This window comes from Macrotis lagotis, chromosome 3 (assembly GCF_037893015.1).
Source record: "Macrotis lagotis isolate mMagLag1 chromosome 3, bilby.v1.9.chrom.fasta, whole genome shotgun sequence".
NCBI lineage: Eukaryota > Metazoa > Chordata > Mammalia > Peramelemorphia > Peramelidae > Macrotis > Macrotis lagotis.
The window spans coordinates 167,422,049-167,445,330 of NC_133660.1; the positions used below are offsets into that span (position 1 = coordinate 167,422,049).

The following is a 23,282-nucleotide window of genomic DNA, read 5'->3' on the forward strand; positions in this document are numbered from 1 at the left end:
AATGATAAACAGGTCAACCTCTGATACTCATATTTACAGTAGAATGTGAACAAGTTGGATAAATGGACACATCAGTTTTGCACATCATTTTGAGTACAAGACAATTCCATTGACTTTTTAAAATTTTTTTTCTCTTTTATAATATATAAACGTAAGCATGTTCTAAAGGAAAATCCAGATGCTTAGAAAGTTTGTGGCTTGAGATTTAGAAAAGCCAAGGTGAAAGTAGAGCAGAACTAAGTTTCTGGAAAATATGCTGGTATCTTTAGTTTTCCAATTGGAGAATGGAAAGAATTATTTGCAAATAAAAGGGTTTGCTTTGTCTCACATTTTAAAACAGAAGTTCACAAATGATCAATTCATATTTCTACAACTGCTTAAAGACAACAGACTATAAAAAGATTCCTGAAAGCTTGCATGTTTTCAACTGCAGTACAAAGTAAGCTTTTCAAATGTAAGCATTTTTTTAAAAAATAAAAAAAATGTTTTTTTGTGTTCTCAGGATAAACAAGCTAACATGAAGTTTACATATTTACAGCAAATTCTACATTTCTGAAGCTGCACAAAGAGTTTGGGAAATAGCGCTGATGGTTTTGACACTAGTCTTCAGAAGTTTTCTTTTCAATCATTTACTGCAGCATATATCATCTTGTGATAGGAAAGCAAAGAAAACAACAGCTTACACTAGGGCAAAGCCACGAGACCAGGGAAGGAAATGTTGACTGAACTACAGTTCTGTGACTGCTAAAATAGCTCTATGTCCTCAAGTCAATCAAACGAGCATTTCTTGTGTCCATACCTGATATATGTCAGGATGGTTGTAATTTGAAAAAGACACAAAGTTGAATGAATGCTAAGGAAGGAAAAAGGTCATAAGGACCAAAGGGGGCCAAGAATCAGAGGCCATTTAACAGTTTCTGGTTCCTTGATTCACTGCACTTGAGGGAAACCTACATCTTAGAATAATTGTATAAATCACAGTCTATAGGTTTTCATGGATATTATGCACAGAGAGCCTTGGAGACAATGAAGGAATCAAAAGATACGGACTTTCAAGCATATAAGAAGGAATGACTATTTTAACGAAATCCCTAACAAAAGGGTACAAGAAAGCACACACTGTATGAAAGTCTGATTTCATGTGTAAAAAGCATCTACAGAGATTCACAAATTTCATTGGACAGGACAGCAGTTGGAATCAGAAAATGCAGCATATACCATACAAAATAGAAAAATTGAATTATAAAATTAAGTAGTCAACCTGCCCATCCTTGGCATTTGTTCAACCAGTTCCATTTCATAAAAATTTCCCCATGTGTTCAGAAATACTCATTTTGTATTATTTTAACCATTTTTTTGCAGTATGACTGGTGTATAAAAAGTATTACTGCAACAATCTTGCTTTTGTAACAAAGCAAATGTATATGTCAAAAGAGCATTTGTAAAATATTGCAATTTATGTGTCTTTAATTAAACAAATAGGTTCTTCCTGCTGAAAAAATAAACAGATAAAAGGAGTATTTTATTTACAAAGAGCCATGTTAATACCAATCATGTCATCAATCTTCTAATAGAGTGTGTGATATATTAAAATTCATGATTAAGAATTAGCTCTTCAGGAATGGGCTTTCTTGGCTGCTAAGAGGGTACTTTGAATTGTTCAGCAAACTGATTAGTTGATTTTAAAACACTACAGGGAATCAAAATATCTAACATCCTAGAAATATTTGGTGAGCTTAGCAGAAATGGAATGTTTTCTGAGAGTTGAGCTATAACAAGGAATAATTGGGAACTTTGCTCAAGGGCACTAGAATTTGGAGGATTTTCACAGCACTTGTTCTCTTTTGGAAGAGTACAATGTGACTTGGCTCTCTTCCTACTCCAAAGGACAAGATCTAAGATCCCTTCCCATTCCCACCAGGCCTCCTTACTTTAACTGAATTCATCTTTTCTTTGTGCATTTTGTGATGCTTTCCCTTTACATAAAATTTACAAGTTATGACTATGTCTAAGATTCGTTCTAGAAGGGTGGCACCTACTTTAGAAAAAAAAAACTCAGTTCTTTAGAACAAGACACCATTTTAATGAAGGACAATAGTCTTCACAGGGAGGTTGATATGAGAAATTTTATTTACTTGTAGGTGTTGGATGAATCTCCAAAGGTACTTCCCCTATTGTTAGGTAAGGCTCCAGAGGCATATTTCATTTCCAGAAAGATACTTTGATATCTAGTTTAATTAATTAAGAAAATAGGTTTACCCTACCTTCATAAAATTGATAGACTGCTTTATAAAATTCTATCACCTTAGGTTATGTCTAATCAGACTGGGACAGGGAAAGAACTAAAATATTGTGGGTTCAATATAGGTAACTGCAATAGAAATTTTCATTTCATCTTTACTCCTACCACAATACACATTACCTGTCCATTAGCAACAGGTTTTTTTCTTTAAATGGGAAAAAGTAATTGCCTAAATTTGCCATTTCACTTTGCCACTGAGCCTTAAACACTAGACTTCACATTGGGTTTTAGCCTTCTATCATGACACCTCCAAATTCTACCTAGTCATCCAAAAGTGAAGAATATGTTTCATTCATTACAAAAATGTTCAGAAAACCTTGACTTTTTAAATATTTGATATTTGGTCACAAAAAGACTTATTTTTGTAATAATTGTTTCATGATGGTGTTGAGCAGTTGGATTGTTTGTAAATAATATGAATTCTCTAGAAAAGAACAAATCATGTAACATAATTACAGTAAATGTGTGTTTGTGTGCATATGTGACTGAGAATAGTAGAATAATCTCACTGAATTAAATGAATACTAAGGTTTCCAAATCTGAACAATCACATGTACGTAATTCTATTCTCCAATGAGTTTAGAGAAAATGAACAAAGGGACTTATTCAGAGGGCTTTAGGGATATTGCTGCAGTTTATTAATAGATGATTCCAGCTGCATCCAGATACAAGAAGCAAGTTAAAATGAGTTCATTTGGGGGGCAGCTAGGTGGCACAATGATTAGAACATTGGCCCTGGAGTTAGGAGGATTTGCATTCAAATTTAACCTCAGACACCTAGCTGTGTGGCCTTGGACAAGTCACTCAATCTCATTGTCTTGCAAAAAAAAAACCCTAAGAAAGATGAGTTCATTTGATTAGGCTATTGGAAAAGGGAGCGTACATTGTACTTAGAAAGATTTTAGGTGGGGAATAACAGAAATAATTGAAAATATGATCATCTAACAGAAATAAGTATATGACTTATTATCCTAAGGTAAATCATTAAAGAGTACAATTATTTTAAAATATGAATAATTTATGTGAAAAGAAAATAGATTATAATTAAGGGGCACAAGAAAAATAATTTTTATCATAGGGTTTCTAGATGAAATGTTAGGAGTGACCAATTGTATAAAGGACCAAATAGCCCCTTGGATAGTTTTTCAGATTTCACAATTAGCACAGGAAATTCCCTGATGTGATCCTGTTATGATTTGTACTTGGGTCACTTTAGTGCTTCTTGCCATGCATTACTCGGTTCAATCACAGGTAGTCTATGAAAAGGGACTTTGGGAATAAAATTAAACAAGGGGGAAAGTAAAAACAAAATTCATGTAAGAATAATATAGTATCTTAGATTATCAGCTGTTAGGGCTTCCACAGGGAAGTCTGGTAAATTCTTTGCATTTTTGCCAACCATGGCAATTGATTAGAAAGCCACCTCTGATATTCCAACAAAGGGCAATCTTCAACCATCACACTAACCTTTTTCTTGCCCTTCAAAAGAGTAATTGTAAGTATATTCTGGGACAGCCATTTCTCATTTATGCAAGCAGAAGTTGTAGACAGTCAACATTTATAGATCATTATAGGATACAGATTAGAAGATAGGGCCTTTTCCTGAAGTTCCTTCTAGCTCTGAATCATAAACCCTTAAAGAGTTTAGACTGAATCATTGCCAAATTGCAATCTTTTTATTCTTTTCTACTGTTTCTTTATCACACACTCATGAGGGACTGTTTCCAACTTGGGATCTTTATTCTTCCTTTCAGACCCCAAGAGGATATCACTTCCTACCCTACTGAGAAAATTAGGGCTATTTCTCATGAACTCCTTCATTTTTCCTATATCCCACACCTCAACACTTTTCTATTTTCACTGTCCTCTTTGCTTTATCCTTAGAGGAAGAAACAGTCTTTCTCCTTTCTAAGACTAACTTTTTTACTTATCCCTCCTCCATATTACCTATTTCTGTTGAATAGGAAAAATCTCAGTTCTTCTGTCTCCCTTACTCCTCCTTTTCAAATCATTTACCGATTTCTATGGATTCTACTTTGACTAGTATCTCTCCCCTTCTTTATTTACATGGTCACTATTCTAATTTAGAATTTTATCACAACTTACCTGGACTATTTTAGTAGCCATTTAGTTGAACTTCTTTCCTTTGGTCAGTTCCTTCTACAATCTACTCTGCCAAAATAATCTTCCTGATGTACTGTTCTTACCATATTATTCTCTTACTCAAAAAATCTTTACTAGATCCCCTTTACCATTAGGGATGGCATTGAAGAGTTTCCAAATCTGAATCCAACTTATCCTTTTAGACTTTATTGATTTTGAAAGAAACAAGTACTGTTCCTCTCTCCCCTCTCCCAAATTTTTAATTCCCGGAACTCACACAAATTCTTGCACACATTGGGTAACTTAAGAAAGCCTTGTTGAGGGGCAGCTAGGTGGTACAACCTAGGTGGATAGAGCACAGACCCTAGAGTCAGGAGGACCTGAGTTCAAATGGAGCCTCAGATACTTAATAATTACCTAGCTGTGTAATTTTGGGCAAGTCACTTAACCCCATTACCTTACAAAAACAAAAGAAAATGAACAAAAAAAATAGTTGTTTAAATGAACTGAATTTATTGAATAGGTTGAAGGGTCAGGAAAAATTATAAAGAAATTTTAGGTTGGAACAGTAAAAAATAGAGAACTGATAAGTCTACATGGAAAGATAAAGATTGAGACTTGGAAAAAATAGTGTCAACAAATTTAATAATTTTCCAGATGTTACTGTGTTGTAAAGAAAATCCCAATGGATTTGGAATCTGAAAACCCTGATCCAAATCTTGGCTTTCATACTTATTAGTTGTGTGACCCTAGGTTAATCACTTAATTTCTTGGAACTTTGGTGTCATTATCTTTAATTAACCTGCTTGTTTCGAAAGTCTATGATTTTTGGTGATGGAAAGGCTCTTGACAAATCACTTGGTTCCCCCCTCCTTTCTTCCAGGTGAGCAAATAGACCTAGATAGATAGAACTTGCTCCCAAGGGTCACAGTTAATAGTGGCAAGACCAAATCTCAAACTGATTTTGTGAGTTCCAAGGTTCAGTGCTCTTTCCAATATACCATACTGCTTCTCTACTTACATGAATGTCTAGTACTTAGAGACTTAATCAAATTATATACATTTTTTTAAAGCTGGAGATCCTCTTAGCCCAATTCCTTCATTTTATAAATAAGAAACCAGTGGCCCACAAATCATTGTGTTTTATTCTAGGTAAAAAAAATGTTTTTAATGACAGATCCAGGATCATATTCTAGTTTTCTTAATTTCCAGTGAAGTGCTTTTACTTCATAGGTTATTTCACATTTAAGTCTTACAATTATTTAACTTTTTATAAATATATTATTTATATGTAATTGTGACTTGGTAAGAACTACTATAAGTTTGGGGAGAGAGAGATGTTTGGTAGAGCATAGGCCTAATCATCTGTAAAGGACAAGATTAAAATTAGTATCTGCCAGTCTAATGGGAAAAAATAAACCATTTAGTTACAATAAAGTATATCATTCTTGAAGGATTAAAATAAAAAGGAATAATTTTTTCAAATCAAAATTAGTCATAACTAAACCATGGATAGATATAGTATTATTTTCACAGAACTTGTTACATATATGCAATTGCAAGTTCAAGGTGAGATTGCTATAGCATCATAGAGCTAGAGACAGAGGGAATCTCAGATGCATTATCTTTGTGTGGATATTCTGATGATCTGATATAATTCCCATGGGTCTCCATAGACTTAGTTTAGGGTAAGGTAGGCTATTCCACTTAATTTGGAATTGGACTGAAATAGGAGATTTCTTAACACACTCATATTCTAGGAGGTGGGCATTCCTCACATATGTAGACATACACAAAAATAATATGGAGAAGAATGGCAGTGAGAGTGACTAATGTAGTCCTGCATGCCACCCTCAAAAGTTTTAAAAGTAGCTACTTAGAGAATAAGGCAACTGAGGCAGAAGTCTGAGGAGTTTTATTAAAGCCTTTTTTTAAGACTGACTAGAAGATATCCAAGGATGATGAAATGGAGGTGTCATGGGCTGAGTTTTCAAGATACTTTGTGAAAGTTGGGAATGAGAAAAAAAGAAGAAAAAATTCCCTTAGAATATAATTTCAATCATGTTTCCTGAGGCAAAATGAAACAAATTCCCCACAAGCAACTGTCACAGGAAAACTAATCTCAGAAAGAAAATGATTCATAGAAGTCAAGTAGATTAAATACACATATATGTTTGAAATCAATAATTAGCATTCAAAAAAAAGCCATAAGTGGAACTATACTATTCTTCTCTCTTTACTTGTTCCTTAGCATGGGAATGCTAAGTGGGGGTTTTACAAGCTACCCCTACTAATATACACCTCTCATATAAGAGTAAGGTGTTAACCCTTGGTACTCTTGGGTGCTTTCCAGTTTCTATCAGTGGCTTTGATCTTTGACCATATCTACCTGAGGCAAATAATACTGTGATTTGGATGCTCAGTTTTGATTGTCTATGTGACAGTCAAGGCAGGTGGATTTGTCCTGTGAACAAAGTTGTCTTGCCAAACTTGACCACAGTTTCAACCACCTCTTCCTCACCCATAGTTTACCCTACTAATTTTTTTGATTAACTTTTATTACTCCAGGATGGGGATAGTTAATTATATGTTGGGGAGGCAGGGTAGATCAGGAACTACTTTGAGTTCCTTCTTTGGATATGCATAACCTTTGAATAGGAAAACTCAAGGAGAAAGAAAACTAACTTTAGTCTTAGCATCCTCAGAGCCCATGATGATTATAGTATTAAATTTTTATGTTTAAATGCCTAGAAAAATCTATGCTTCTAAGCAATTTTCAGATTGTAGAGACTAGTTGAAATAGACAGCTGTCAGTAAAATTGGATTCCCCTACATTTACTCATCAGGGTAGACTCAAGCAGAATTCCCTAAATCTTTCCTTTACATGCCAAAAAACCCAAAACAAAACAAAAAACCCAACTTGTTATCATAGAGATGTAACTGGATATAAGAGTTGTACGGAACCTTAGAAGATTATCCAACTCTTTTATTGATAGGAAAAGGAAACTGATCACCACAGTGGGGTTGGGGAAGTGATTTTCATTGGGTTACACTTTAAAATATAGTAAGCTCTAGATTGGAACTCAAGCCTTCTATCTCCAAATCTATTGCTTTTTCCATGATACTACAAAAAAGAGATAAATTCAAATAGTACATTTGCCTGGAATAGATGTCTCCAGTGGGATGACACTCCTCTCTCCCCCCACCCCCATGATGGATTTTAGGATGACAGACAACTTCTTATTCATATTTTCTTCTAACTGGATTATCTAGTTTGTGGATTCTGTTGGATCTGTATGGATTCCATGGTTTTTTTTTTCTTCTCTTTTGAACATTTAACCTTTTATTATCAACCTTAGTGAAACTTTTGAAAAGATAGAAAGAGAACCCAAAAGATTTTAGAAAACTTAAAACTTCTCTTTTGGCTCCTAGTTAGAAAATCAGGTGAAAAAAAAAGGAAATTAGGTGGAAGAACAATAGAGAAGCCCAAAGATTTGGCATAAAGTGGACTTTGTAAAAGTTGTAGATTTCAATTTCTCATTTCATTCCTGACCCCCTTTAGTAAGGAATAATTGAGATCTGGATAAACAAAAAACCATTAAATAAACTCTCAGGAGTTACAGTCTCTACTTCCCTTGAGGCAGCACTAGCCTAGCAAATTCTGCTGGTGTTGCTGATTCCCCCCATCTCCAATAGAAAACTCATCAGACACTGCCCCAGCCAGTGGGAGAGGGGGTGGGAGGAGGCACTGAACACATGGACCTTGCGATGTCTTGCAGCAGGGTCACAGAACTGCACCAGAAAATGGCTGAGAATGAACAAGAGCTGAAAGATTCTGATTTGGGCCCGAATGGTGATAATGCGGGCTAGCACTGAAAACAGCCATCAGAACATGTGAACATTATTTACAGGTCTCAGGTTTTTTAAGCATCCATTCAAAGCCATGGTCAACCACACACAACATAAGATGACAGAACATTTCAATGAACTATGTACAGAATTTACATGAGCATTTACATCTGCCTTGCTAGAGGCTGCTAAGGTATTATTCCACACTCCTCTTAGAATATTATCTTGACATGATTTTTCTTTCATGAGATATCTTATTCTATAATTCCTGTTATAGGTGCCATCTGAATCAAATTGACAAATGCTTTTTTGATTACGCTTTGTTTAGGAAAAAACAGTGGAATATCACCCTTTGGTAAGATGCTAAGGAATAGATATCATTATAAGATATCTTGAAGATTCTTTCCTGTCTGACATTAGAAATATATTTTTCATTTGGCAAGTTGTAATTAAACTTCTCAAATGTATTTATAAAATAGTCACAGATTTCAGAAAGACAGAATATACTTGAGAGTATCTCCAAGTATCATACATAATGTTCATTTTAAGAAAATCTCACCCTTGGGTCCATGAACCAGTGTCATTTTGCACATGACATATTTCCTTCTCCTATTTCCCAGTGTAAAGCACTAGAGAGGTTGGAACTGTGAGAACATTTCATCTCACTTCACTAGACAACACAACCAGTCAGTCTCCTGTTCCTATTTGGCAAAAGTGAATGGAGGCAAAGCTCTCCCAGGTAGTTCCATCCCTAAACATGTTTTTACCTGAGTATCTGCCTCCTAAAGCTGGTAAGTGTAATGCACATCATGTGTAACAATATGGTCAAAGTAACATGAATGCAAAAGGAATGAACAATAACATCTATGGCATGAAAGATTGATTCCATCATGCATCTACACTGGGAGAATCTACTTCAAAGGATGGGAGACTTGAGCAATGAGACATCTATCTCTAAAGCTCTAGTGGGACATAGATGGTCCACACCATTTTCCTTTCTCCCCCCCCCCCCACCCAGTTCCTATTGTCATTAAAACAATTTAATTTATGCCACTTTAAAACAATGAATAAAATAGCCACTTGAAGGCTAAATATTTCTTCTCTCAATGATGTTCAGCCTGTTTTTCTCCCAAAATTGGACATGAGCTAAGGGTAACTAAGAATATTTAACAACATCTGTATGTACCACTGAGTTTAGGAAGTGAAGAAGAGAGAAAGAATCCTGAGTGGTAGGACTCTGAAAAGCTGGAGGCAAGAAGGAGAGAGAGGGGAAGAAGGTGGGAGCCACCAAATTCTTTCATGCCTTTGGCAAGTATGAAGGGGGGAGAGGCATGGTGAGGATTTGGGGTTGGGACAGGGAAAGGAAGGAGAAGCTCCCCTTCCTCCAGTGTAAAGGAGGAATTTGAAGTGATACCTTCCTGTTCCTAGAAGGCCATTTTTGCAGACCCAATGTTAATTTTTTTCCTTTTGAAATTACCAATCTTCAAAAAGGTCTGCTGAAAAATGGAGTTAGGTTCTTAATAAAATAGGAGAACAATCTTTTTGATTTTCTCAGGACTGTTCCAGAATTTTCATTTTACATTTCATACTCAGGGGCACATGTAGAATACTTAACATTTATTTTACTAACCAGCAGTAAACTAGTGCCTTGATAATCATAAATAACCCTAGCAAACTGCCTCAGAACTCTTAGCTGATCCCTTAGCATCTTGTAACCAGCACATGATTTAAATAATGCTTCTTGAAGCACTGAGAAATACCTACTTTTTCATGTTATGTTTGGCAGTTTGCATGCCTTCTCAACACATGCATCTTGCCTTTCCTATGGAAAGGAAAAAATTATTTCTCAATAAAATATTGGCTTCCTTTTTCTCTTCCCTCCCTGGTCTCTTTTCCCATCTCTCTGTGGTTATATATGTAACTTTCTTTGTGTTTGCCTCTTGATGTATCTGTGTTTCTCTGTTTTTCTGATTGTGTCTGAATAGGTGTCTTTCCATGTGTCTCTATGTATTTCTCTATTTCTTTGTGTGTCTGTCTTTTTATGTTTCTCTCTCATTTGGAGCAGGAACTTTATAATATAGAAGAGCATCAAGAAATATCAACAGGAAGGTATGGATGATGTGAGGCAAGGGCTTTTCAGTTGAAATAGTCTTTTTAGAAAAATGGCACAATGTCACAAAATTTTCTAAGTTAGAAGAGGAAAAGATGTTCAGAATAATAAACAAGCTTGGTTCTAAAGTTAATTTACATTTTTTCTGACAGTCCTAGAAATAAGTCCTTTCCAGAGTATCTGGCTTACAGGTATAGCACATCATTTAAGCAGGGAATTGCAGGACCTTGATACACACTTGGGACAAGCACAATTAAAGGCAAATTGCTGACATCTCTGTCTCCCTTCCACCCTCACCTCCTCTACTCTTCACCCCACATATTAGGAAATTCTTCACACTCGATATAGTGTAGATTCTGGGGGGGGGGTCTTGGTAGGAGAACCTTTCTCACTCTTTGGGATTCCTTATTTTCCCTCTGTTGTGGGGTGGAGGGAACAGAGATTTCCTGAGAATCTGTAACTTGTCAATGGCTTGTTCTGAGACATTAGAATTATTATTATTATTTTTTGGCAGCATGATGTTACAGATCACCAGGAAGCAGTATAGGAAAAGAGCAAGATTTTCTTTTCATTTTCATTTTTTAAAAAAGGAGAAAAAATCAAATAAAGAGATATTAGGAATGTTTGCCCTAGATCTCTCTGTTGTTATTTTTTTTTTGTAAACATGGTGATAAATAGTGATTGTTTCAAAACTGCTCCCAAAGAGCTAATAATCTGGACCAAAATGTACTTAGGGGGAAATACTGTTCTCATTTAAAGAAAACATGATATGGTAATAAAAATGATAAGTAGGAACTAAAATAAAGTGGACAGCTGAATATTTTACCTTAAAAATATAGCAGTGTAACTGCTAGGGACCTGTGAGAATAGAAAAAAACAATGTAGAGGAGGATAATGATCTAAATTATGCTATCATTACAGAATTTAGTGCACATAGTAAAGCCAATAGACAACATTAAAAAGAGAAAAAGTGACTGGAAAAAACATCCTTGACCACTTGTCTATAGAATTCACATCAGTCAAATCCGGGATCTTGACCTTAAGTTGTGATGCTCGTCTCCGGATACGCCCCTTGTTGTGAATAGCATGCCGATCCAAAGCACTTCGACCATAGGCCTCTCTACTGGTGGGGGGTCTCCGGTACTGTATGCTTGCACTGTCATAGGAATACATGGTGGCTTTGGGGTCACTAGCACTTGTAAGCACTTCTGAACCACTGGCTTCATTCCTTATTTCCAGGGTGCTAAGAAGAATGTTGCCATGGGCATCAACCTGGAAAAAAAGGACAACAAGCTTTATATATGTTTAGCCACACATTCAGGAGCAGAAAAATACTCTATCCTTTTATTTTTGTTTAATTGGCTTACCAGTTACTGATTCACATATATACTGATCTCAGAGATCGATGCATCTTTTTCCCTCATGAAATGCCTCAGTGGCATACCTTGTTTTCTAAATTCCTACTCTGAATGTCCTTCTCTCTGAACTCTAGACACTCCTATAATCTCTAGCCTCCCTCAGTTTTTGTTTCACGGAAGTTTCCTTTCCCACTCCCCATTTCTGGAAGGTGCTTCTATTATATATGATTTTTGTAGGGAGGTGGCCATTTGGGTGATAGCACAATAATAAAGTCTGCTTAATTTTAAGAGGATAGATGTTACTCTGGTTGCTGAGTTAACTGAAAGAGTGGAGTGAACACTTGCAAATAAATTTGGTATTCTAATAAGTTTGAAAATTTTTTTCTGTGCTCCTTTTAAAAATATAATCAACTATATTTTGTTTTCATTGCTGAAATTTCTCCCTCTCACCTCCCATTCTTCTGCACTTGAGAAAGTAACAAAAATAAACTCTGTCACAAGCATGAAGAGTGAAGCAAGGCAAATTCCTGCTTTAGCCATGTACATACACACATATGTATGTGTGTGTTTGTGTGTATAGCTATCTATCTATATCTTTATCTATATCTATATGTACATACATACAAACATATTTACACTTCAGCTGGAACTCCAAGTTCATCATCTTTCTACCTGGTAGATTGTATATTTTATTATGAATCCTCTGAAATTGTGATTGGTTCACAAATCTTTTATAGTTGTTTGTCTTTATGATATTATCAAATTGTTACCCTGCTCATTTGACTTTGCATCACTTTATACAAACCTTTCTAGGTTTTTCCAAAACTATTCCCTTCATCATTTCTTATAGCATAACAGTATTCCATTACATTTATATACTATAACTTCTTTAGCCATTCCTCAGTTGTTGGGCATCCCCTCAGATTCCAATTCTTTATCAAGATTAAAAGAGCTGCTATAAATATTTTTGTACAAATGTGTCCTTTTTCCTCTTTACTTTAATAATACAATCACTAGGTCAAAGTCTATATATTCACAATTTAATAGTTTTTTGGAAATAATTCCAAATTATTTTCCAGAATGCTCAGCAACATTTTTTTTACATTTGGGAGTTACTAAAGCTAACCTGTGGAAATTATAGACAGAAAACAAATAAAAGAGAGAGTAGAAGAAAAATTACATAGATAAGAGAAAAGGAGAAAGTCATAAAGTCCATCACGTAGTCACCAAGCATTTATTAAGCATTTTCTATATTCCATGAACTATGTCAAGCACTGGGGAAACAAACAAAAAAACCCAGTAAAACATGGTCCTTGCCCTCAAAGCACTTACATTCTAATATAGATTGCTTCTGAGGTACAGTTACAACGAAGGTAGCTTTATCAAAAACTGAGAGGAATAGCCTGAAATCAAGGGATAAAGAAGCAGAGGGGAATTCATAGGAAAAATCATGCCATATTGAACATTGTGATAGATTAAGCTATGTACATTCCTTACCACTAAGTAGTTAATACATTGAAATTAATTGTAGAAAATATAAAATTAAGTGCTAGTCTCTTAATAACTTCCTGTCAGAGTTTTCACTGGGATGTCTCACCCCAGAGGGCAAGAATTTGAAAGAAGTCATGGCTTAAAGCAGTTCTGAGTATGAGATCTGGGAACTCTATTTTTCTAAAATTATCCTCCCTCTCCCCACCCCCATGTCTGTCCATCTGGCTGCTATCTTTCTAGCTATCTGTATCATTTATGTATATATATATATATATATATATATATATATATATATGTATATCACATATCTTGATATTGATGATTTTAATACAACTAGTTTCCTTTGCAGTCTTATTTTATTTTATGCATTTGAAAACATTATTCTGAGGAGTCCACAGGCTTTATTAGAGAGTCCAAGACACAAAAAAATTAAAAACATTTGCTGGAAAGAGAAGAAACTCACTCATTTCTGTTAGTGTTGCTGGTGGAACTGTCTACTGCTAAATTCTCCTTTAGAGAATGTTTTGAACTCTCTCATCACTATGTCCCTGATAGTCCAGTATTCCTTAAAGAGTTCTCTATAATTGGATAAGGATCTTGTGACCATTTACAAGATAGAAGCACTCATTTTCAAATGATCATGAAGTATAAATTATGCATAAATACATATTGCTATATACTCCTTATTAAGTAAACATGTATCCCAACAATCCAGTTTTTAATAGGCCATTGTAGTCTGAAATGTGTCAAAATTTTCTCAGGATCCCAAGCTTCCAATGATGTCCAAAGGTTTCATAGTTTATAGTCTTTATCACTTGGGAAGGTGAAGCCTTTCTCACACTTGGATTCAGCATCTATAGCCTTATGGGCTTATTTTAAAAGCTTCAATCATAAATCAAAACAAAGCACACATTTCTGAAGCTTTAGTGTAGCTGTCTGTTTACATGAAAGACCAACAAAGGCTCACAGAAAGCCATGTGTGTAATAAACGATCGTTGTCATTCCATGCCTAGAGGCAACAAAACCGAAAAACTCTGGGATGCTCATGGTTATGACTAGGGAACATAAGCCATTTATATTAAACTGTTTACAAGGTCTATAGAGCAATAGAGGGATCAGTCAATCTTTATGTTGAAGGAAAAAGAATCTAATATTTTTCCTGCTACATTTAATTCAACAAAGGGTAGCATTTTAAAATACAATTCAGGATGCATTATATATATATGTATACACACACACACACACACACACACACACACACACACACACACACATATATATATATATCTTCTTCAGATTATACAACTGGGAAGATGAAGTGGTCAGCCTCCTTTGGTTGTTAACATATTATCTGAATCTGATTTTGAGAAAAAGAAGAGGAAGAAGCAGACCCTAGATAGCAGACCTGGTAATTTTAATAAAAGTACTTAGTAAGTATTTTATAGTTTTTCAGAGTCAGTATGAGTAGTAGATACATCACTGCATTTGAAATAAGGATGTGATTTCTATTCCACTTACATATTTACTACCTGTGTGATCCTAGTCTCAGTTTCTTCATATATAAAATGGGGAAAATAATTTATCTCAGAGAGTGGTTGAAAAGATAAAATGAGATAATGTATATAAAGGCATTTGCAAACCTGAAAGTGTTAATGCTTCTATGTCTTCCACTAAAAGAGCTCATTCATCACAGGTGTGGAAAGTATTATACCCATTTTAGAAAAGAGGAAACTAAGGTCTAGAAAGGTTAGGTGACTTGTGCATAGTCTCATAGCAGTGGTTACCCGAGCCAGCCCAGCCTCATATCCAGGCTTGTTTAAATCCAGTGTTCTTTGTACTATCTCTGATAGTGAAAAGGATGGTACTCTGGGGAAAAAATATTTATTTTTTTATAGCTTAGTTATTTTTTATTTCCAAAAGCATTTGTAATCTATCTCTTCCACACACTCTTCCCCTAAATGAACAACAATAACAGCAACTCTGGAAAAATAAAACTCGCATCATAAACTTGTATGGTTCAGAGTAACACATTCGCTTATTGCACATGCTTGAAAACATATTTTTCTCTCTCTCCATTTTTAAGTTCATCACTTTTCTGGTAAGAGATAAATAGTATATTTTATCATCCTTCTCCCAGACTTGTGATTTATTATGGCACTGATCTGAGTTCTAACATCTTTCAAAGTTGTTTTTCTCTATAATGTTGTTGTCATTGTATAAATTGTTCTCTAAGTTCTGATTACTTCAATCTTCATCATTCATGGAGGTCTCCCCAGTTTTTGCTGCTAGTGTTGATTTTGACAGAACTTATGGCATAATTTCATTCCATTCCCATGTCATAATTTGCTTAGCCATTCTTCAATGGAAGGATTCTCCCTGTCTTCCAAATTTTGACTGAGAATAGAGCTGCTATAAGTATTTTTGTTTGCATAATTCTCTTTCCTCTTTCTTTAATGTCTTTGGGGCAGAGACCTAGTAGTAGCATAGCTGGGTCAAAAAGTATGTATAGTTAAGTAACTTTTTTGTGCACAGTCCCAAATGATGTCCCTGAATGACTAGACTAATCCACAGCTCCACCAACATTGTGGAGCTTCACTGTGCCTGTACACCTATAAAGTTTTCCTGCTCTTTTTTCTTATACCCAACTTGAAAAACTAGCAATGAATCTGTAAACAAAAGACTCTTAATCATATATATAAAATGAAATCCCATCTGACATGTCAAGTTTTGCTACAATCCATCTTTTAAAAAAGGCAATATAGTTAGGAATAGTTTCATGTATATTTAAAATTACCTTGAGATAATCTTAAAAATTATCCTCTCCATGTTTAAATTTTTATTATAATACTTTTGTGTGAACTTGGTCTGATCTTCCTGTCATTTTAACTGCTGTTTTCAGTTCCCTAGTATAGCACATTTTGTTGTTGTTATTGAATTAATCTTTAGTTGTGTCAGACTTTGTGACTCCATTCATATTTTCTTGGCAAACAAACTGGAATATTTTGGCATTTCCTTCTTCAGTTCATTTTTGCAGATAAGGAAACTGAAGCAAACAGGGTTAAGTGACATGCACAGGGTCACACAGTAAGTGTCTAAGGAAAGATTAGATAATATCATGGAAATCAATAGAGACACATTTAAAAGTCTTATATTTGGGTTTTAACCCCCCCCCCAATACTTCAAGTGTACTTGGTGAGGGTGAGGGAAACAAATATGATTATACATCAGTTTGTCTGAAAAAGTTCAGTTTAGTTGTCTGAAAGCTTACTGTGAGTAACATGTGTATATGGGAAAAGGTGGTGCAATGTTAGGCTGCATCAAGAGAGGCATAGCTTCTAGGAATAAGGAAGCAATGAATTTAGCTGCATTGTTATCCGTGAAGAAAATAGATTGCATCTGGGGCCATTTTCAGTTGCCCTGATCTGTATATTTTTTGCCATTGCACACAGATGGCTCTGGAGGAAAAAGTGAGTCTGGTGACTGCACTATCCTCCCTCACTTAAATCCAATTCACTTGTAAGTCAAGGAATCATGTTGATAATGTTATGGTGCTCTGAGAATGAAGGACAAACAGCAACAACAGATTGTTATAGAAATACTGACCAATTTATTTTATTTTCCTTTTATTTGTTATCCTTCTACTTTTATCTATAAATGCTCTGGGGATGAAGTGGTTAATTGTATATCACACCAAGCTTTTGGTACATTCAGTATTTTTTCCACTGTTTTGCTATTTCTTTAGACAATATTATTTGTAATACTTCAAAGAAGAAAGATGCCAAATGATTGGAAAAAAGTAGATGGCTCATTAACAAAGAAAAGAGAACTTCAGTGACTATAAACTCACCTGCCTAATTTAATACTTCAATGAAAATGGCCTACACATAGGAAATAAGTGAAATAAGGAGTGTTTTTCAGAAAGCTTTCTATGGCACAAAACTTCCTAAAAGATATAGACAGACAGATAGATAGATAGATAGATAGATAGATAGATAGATAGATAGATAGATAGATGATAGATAGATAGATAGATAGATGATAGATAGATATAAAATTCCAATGTATTAATTATTGAAAAAATGATTCATAGTTTTAAATACAGATTTAATGGCTATGGTCTAGCAAGTTGCACCCCCACCCCATGCATATGTTGAGATTATACAAGATTCATAAGCAGATCAAATCATAGAAATAGTGTCAACAATCTGTTTCCTGGCATTAAGCATGGGATAAAACAGTGCTACATGCTTAACAAAGGTATTCACTACTCTCTTGAATGGTTTACACTAGAAAATAAAATTGTTCCCATAAAAAATGGGGTTCTCAAAAGACCTCTTTCTATGGATGACATTGTATTAACTGTATCAATCTTGAGAATACTGAACATTCTCAAAAATTTCAGGAGCAATTGTTGCAGGGTTGGAAGAGGTACCTTATAATACTTTCAGAAATTGTTACTCTTCTTTCATAAGTCTTGCCTCACCAGGTTCAGACCATTTCCATTGTTGGGAGGCAACTGTATTTTCTAGAGTAAGTATCATACTGCCTCATATGTGTTTGTTAACATGGAAAGAGTCTCTAAATAGTATTAGGGTAGAAGACTTTGACTGAATAAATCACAAATGTTGATATTCCCCTGACATCTAAAAAAGTATATGGCAGAAGAAATATGCATTTAAGATGCATTTAAAAGTCCACAATAATTCCTGTCACTCTGTCTGCTAATTAAGAAGCAAAAAAAAAGTGACAGTGGAAAGAAAATGGGGTTAGTAAAACCTGAATATTGCCAGTGTTAGTAGAAGAAAGTTGGGCTGGAGCCAGTATCTTCACAGATCCTACTTTTGCAGACAGATGTGATGGGTCTGGATAGCTTTGATCATATGGGATGCTCAGGCTTCTATCCTAGGGACTTGGCTTAAAGATTTAAAGACTTAGAACCCAAGTGGAGGGTGACAAGAAGTCTATAATAATCCAGAAATTTGGACACACACACACACACACACACACACACACAGAGAGAGACACAGACACACATATAATGTTAATTCCTGACATACTGACCATCTTTCATTTTCTGATAGGGATTTGATTTGTAGTTAAAGAGATGCTATGGATGTACTTTATGTAGATTTGAGCAAAGCATTTGACAAAGTCTCTCATTTTCTTGGGGAAAAGATGAAGGGAGGTACATGCACTGTAAGACAGTATAGTTGGGTGCTTTTGGAACATGTTGAATGGTCAGACCCAAAGGATAGTCATTAATGTCTTGCTTTCACCTTAGAAGGTTCATAGTGTAGGTCTCCAGGCATCTTTGTTAAACAGTGCTGTTAATAACTTGAATAAAAACTGCTGTTAAGTGCCAAGCACCATGATAAGCACTTTAAAACATTATCTCATTTTATCCTCATAATAACTCTGGGAGGTAGGTACTATTATTATCTCCACTTATAATTGAGGAAACCGAAGCAGACAGAGGTTGTTATTTGTCCAAAGTTACACAGTTAGTATCTGAGCTAGACCATATTTGAACTCAGGCTTTCCTGATTCTAGACCAAGCATTTCATCTACTGTGTCACTCAGTTACCTTTAAAGATAGCCTGCTTAGCAAATTTGCAAATCAAAAGTTCTAAGAGGAATAACTAACATATAACATGACAAAGATTGAGAAGGCTTTTTGTTAGGATAGACTTGTTGAAATAGGCTGATAGAGTAAAATTTAAAAAGGATAAATGTAAAGTATTATATCTGAATTAAAAAAACAATTTCACAAGTATAATATGGGAGAGGTATGGTTATAAAGGTCATCTGAACAAGATCTGGGGGATGGGACAGAAAATTCAACATATTATGAGAGTAAAAAATACTAATCTTGATGTAGGTTGTATCAAAAGATAGTGTTTAAGGGTCAGCTAGGTGGTTCAGTGGACAGAGCACCAGCTCTGGAGTCAGGAAGACCGGAGTTCAAATTCGGCCTCAGACACTTAATAATTACCTAGCTGTGTGACCTTGGGCAAGTCACTTAACCCCAAGATAGTGTTGAGGTGTAGGGAGGTGATAATGCAGTTCTACTCAATTCTGATCTACTAGTATTTCTATAGTAGTATGCTTAGGTTCAAATCTGGTCTCAGACACTTATTAGCTGTTGACCCTGGTCAAGACAAACTCTGTTTGTCTGAGTTTCCTCATCTATAAAATGAGCTGGAAAAGGAAATGGCAAATCCCTGCAATATCTTTGCCAAGAAAACCCCCAAATGGGATCATGGATATTAGCCATAACCGAAAACAGCTCAATAACATATTAAGAAGAAAATTGACAAGTTGGCAAATAAAATAAGCTTGTGAGGTCAACTAGGATGGTTAAAGGGACTTGACTTCATGTTATATGCAGATCATTGGGAGGAACTGGCTGTAGTCTAGAGAAGAGAATGCTTAGGTTGTTCATAATTGCTATCTTCAACTAAGACAGGGGCAGCTAGGTGGTACAGTGGATAGATAGTGGATAGCTGGTTCAGGAGATGGAAAGATCTGAGTTCAAGTCCAACCTCAGACACTTATTAGCTGTGTAACAGCTGGACAAGTTACTTAACTCAGTTTCTATAACTGTAAAATGGAGATAATAATAACACCTACTTCACAAAGTTGTTGGGAGGGTCAAATAAGTTAGTATTTGTGAAGCCTGACAGATAGTAGGAACTATATAAACATTAGCTCTTATTTGCTATTAACTTTTTGAAGGGCCATCACGTGAAAGAAGAGTTAGACACAACTAGAATAAATAGGTAGTAGTTGTGGAGATACCCTCCCCTACCCCATTCTCACTCAAATTCAATTCACTTGATAAAGTTAAAAAATGAACAAATAACAACTTCCTTGTGGATATGTTGGGGGGAAAAAAGAATGTGGACTATCTACCAAATTTTCATCAACATGAAATACATCTGATCCAATAGAAAAGACATGTCCCTTATCAAGGCACCTTTTTGTGCCTTCATATTTTGATTAGAATACATACTAATAGAGTGAACTGGCTGGCTTCAATTCACTAATTTAGTAGACATTTTAATAGTATAAAAATGCATTTTTTGGTTTGATTCAGTTTACCACCTGAAAATAAAATTTAAGTTAGCAGCACTTTTCAAATAAATATTTCTTTGATAATTTTAACATATTTCAAAGAAATGTGGTACATACGTCAAACCCTCAGAGATTAAAATAGACAAATGTCATAGAAAAACAAATGGAGCGATAATTATCTTCTTTGAAGTACACATATCACAAGAACTACCAGAAGTAAGAATAAAAGTGATAACGTTGAATTTGTAGTACAACATTCTAAGAATTCAGTGAGTTTATCTCTATTATCTCATTCATTAGAAGTTTTGTTTTTTAATATGTATTTATATTTATAAATTTATAAATAAAAATTTATCTCTTGACTTCTCACCTGATTCTCTCATTCAGACACTACATTATGCTTATAGACCCATCAACTTAAATCAGTATATTTCAAACCCAGGTTCAAAGAGTAGCTTTTGAGAAAAGTAAGGTATTGTGGATAGAAGGAATACCATTTGGACTTACTATTCTTAGAAAACCATATTGCTAAACACATTTTCAGGTTAACCATATACATCTTTAATAGATTAGTAGATTCTATTGAAGATTAAATTAAATGCAATTCTGGGTTATTCCTGAGTATGTTTCCCCTAATAAGAAAGTGAGGCAAAAGTTTAGCTGTTAATGCTCAATACTCTACCTGGACTTTGTTCATCTCCAGTTTGTTCTTCTCATTAGCCCCTTGGTCTGTTTTCCCAGCTCCCTTTTTCTGAGGACCTCTCCCGAAGAATATATAATTTACAAAGGCATATTCAAGCAGGGCCAGGAACACAAAAACAAAGCATCCCATCAGGTAAATATCAATTGCTTTGACATAGGGGATCTTTGGCAGAGTCTCCCTGAGGTGAGTGCTGATAGTGGTCATGGTCAGCACAGTGGTGATTCCTGTAAAACAGAAAAAAGTCAAACAACTAAAGGATGCTTTGAGAAGAGGTTATTCTGGGTAAAGGGAGTTGACCATTTCATCCTATGGCTATTCTGAAAAAATGGCTTTAGTAGAATCAGCCATTTAGCAAAATAGGTTGTACCTACATAGAGATCTCCTTCAGAAAGCCTAAAAATATTAATTGATATTTGTGGTATGCTGACAAGATATTAACTTCTGAGCAAGGCAAAGAAAATCTAATCACAGATCAAATTTGATGCATGAGACAATAGGTGACAGATGCATTTGAACTTCATTCATATTTCTTGTCTTTGCTTTACCATTCTCTAGTCTCCTCTCCATTCCTTTCCCCTCTCCTCACCATCCCATAGCATCAAAAGGAAAGCATTCTGTAGACAACTTGTAGATTGATAAGCATTCTCAGACTATGGTCCATGAATTTTAAATATATATACATTGTAATTCAACATATTTTATTTCTATTGTAATATTGTATATTGTATGCATTTAAAAACAGTATTCTGGAAAGAGGTCTATAGGCTTTGTGGTTTGTCATGCCTTTTCAAAGAGGACTAATGACATCACAAGGTGATGCCTTGACTTGCACATAAATTGAATTTAAGTAAAGCAGTTTCATAAAGTTGTCATTGAAGGTGGCAAGATAAAAGTCAAGACTTTGCCAAAGGAGGGATTCATGACACAGACAAAAAGATCAAGGATCTTTGTTCTAAATACAATAATATACTTTCTTATAGGTGAATAGAGTAGCTTGTTTCAACAAATTCAGCATTGTATTGATACAACACCATTGCAATTATTTTGAAGAAGTGGAGAAAATTCAATAATTGCAAAAAGCTATTGGTTTTAGAATTATTTTCTGAAACTGTAATATTTTGTTGGTGGCATTCCTCAATCCCATCTCTTACCATTTCCTTCTAGGAACCTGCATCCTGAAGGCCAGAAATGGCCCTCAAAGCCCACTCTTACAGAATTATTACATTTTATTATCATGCTCACTGATAATATAGGTTACATTACAGTCACAAATAAATATTAAATTCTATATGCTATCCTTGACAAGTTTTTGTTGGGCAATGCAGCCTGGAAGAAATGAGGTTGGATGCTCATGATATAGAGGCACATAAATAACCTTCTAAAAGAACTGGGTTTAAAATGAGGCATTTTAAAAACTTCAAACCTCTTTCATGTCAGAAACTAGGCCTGTTTAACTTTTCTTGTAAAATATGATTCTAGTCTAAATTGTACACAGTTCATGTTGGTGCAGAATTGGATATTTTGTGATGATAATCAGGAGAATCAAGAAGTGAAGGTAGAGAGAGAGTGGGATCTTTAGACTGATTAGACTGTAATAGCTGGGCACAAGGTATCACAAAAGTTATAAATAAGGGAAAGGAAATTAAAATATATCTAAAAAGAGTGAAGGAAGAAAAATGAGAAAGGAAAAAAGGGAGGTCACAAGTAAAAACAGGAGGCTAGAAAACTTAAATACAAAGAAAGGTTGGTTTTAATGCAAGAAGATAGAAATGTGAATTAGGAAAGAAAAACATAGTTTTGCTCTTTTTTCTGGAGGCAAGGAAATAAGTATGACTTAGTCAACACAAATTTATTACAGAAGAACAAAATTAAAAAAGTAAAATAGTCTGGATGAGAGATAGTTTTTGAATATAATGGGTTGATAAATTCATATGAAGGCGTTTTCATATTTGATGACTATTTCTTTGAGGAGAATAACTGTATATAATCTGTGTTGTATATCTATCATGGCTAAAGATCCAACAAAGGATAATATTCATAATAGAAGAGTATAATATAAAATTTATTATATTTCTGTTTTCAAATCTATTCTTAAGGTTAATTTTTCATTTAAGTATGAAGATCTAAGTTTTTTGTGTCTACGGACAGCATGATTAAATGAAAATGGGTTTTCAAATTCCATAAACTATTTAAATTTCATAAATTTTGTATCTGCTATCAGAAAGTCAATATTAACTTGCAACCCTAATCTTGAAGCTCCATTTAAACTAATTAGCCTAGATAACAGAAATG

General features: G+C 34.8%; 1 protein-coding gene across 2 annotated transcripts in view; it reads right to left on the reverse strand.

The window, feature by feature from the left end:
* Window positions 1-11,233: 11,233 nt before the first annotated feature.
* GABRB1 (gamma-aminobutyric acid type A receptor subunit beta1) overlaps window positions 11,234-23,282 on the reverse strand; it is a 437,759-nt gene continuing 425,710 nt past the window's right edge. Inside the window, exons 8-9 of one of the 2 annotated variants that reach the window (XM_074227468.1) lie at window positions 20,976-21,214; window positions 11,234-11,636 (exon numbers count right to left, since the gene is read on the reverse strand). In XM_074227468.1, coding sequence (XP_074083569.1) covers window positions 11,289-11,636; window positions 20,976-21,214 — 587 coding nt within the window. In that variant the 3' untranslated portion in view covers window positions 11,234-11,288. Of the gene's footprint in view, window positions 11,637-20,969; window positions 21,215-23,282 lie in introns of both variants that reach the window. The other variant, XM_074227467.1, reaches the window with a different exon arrangement.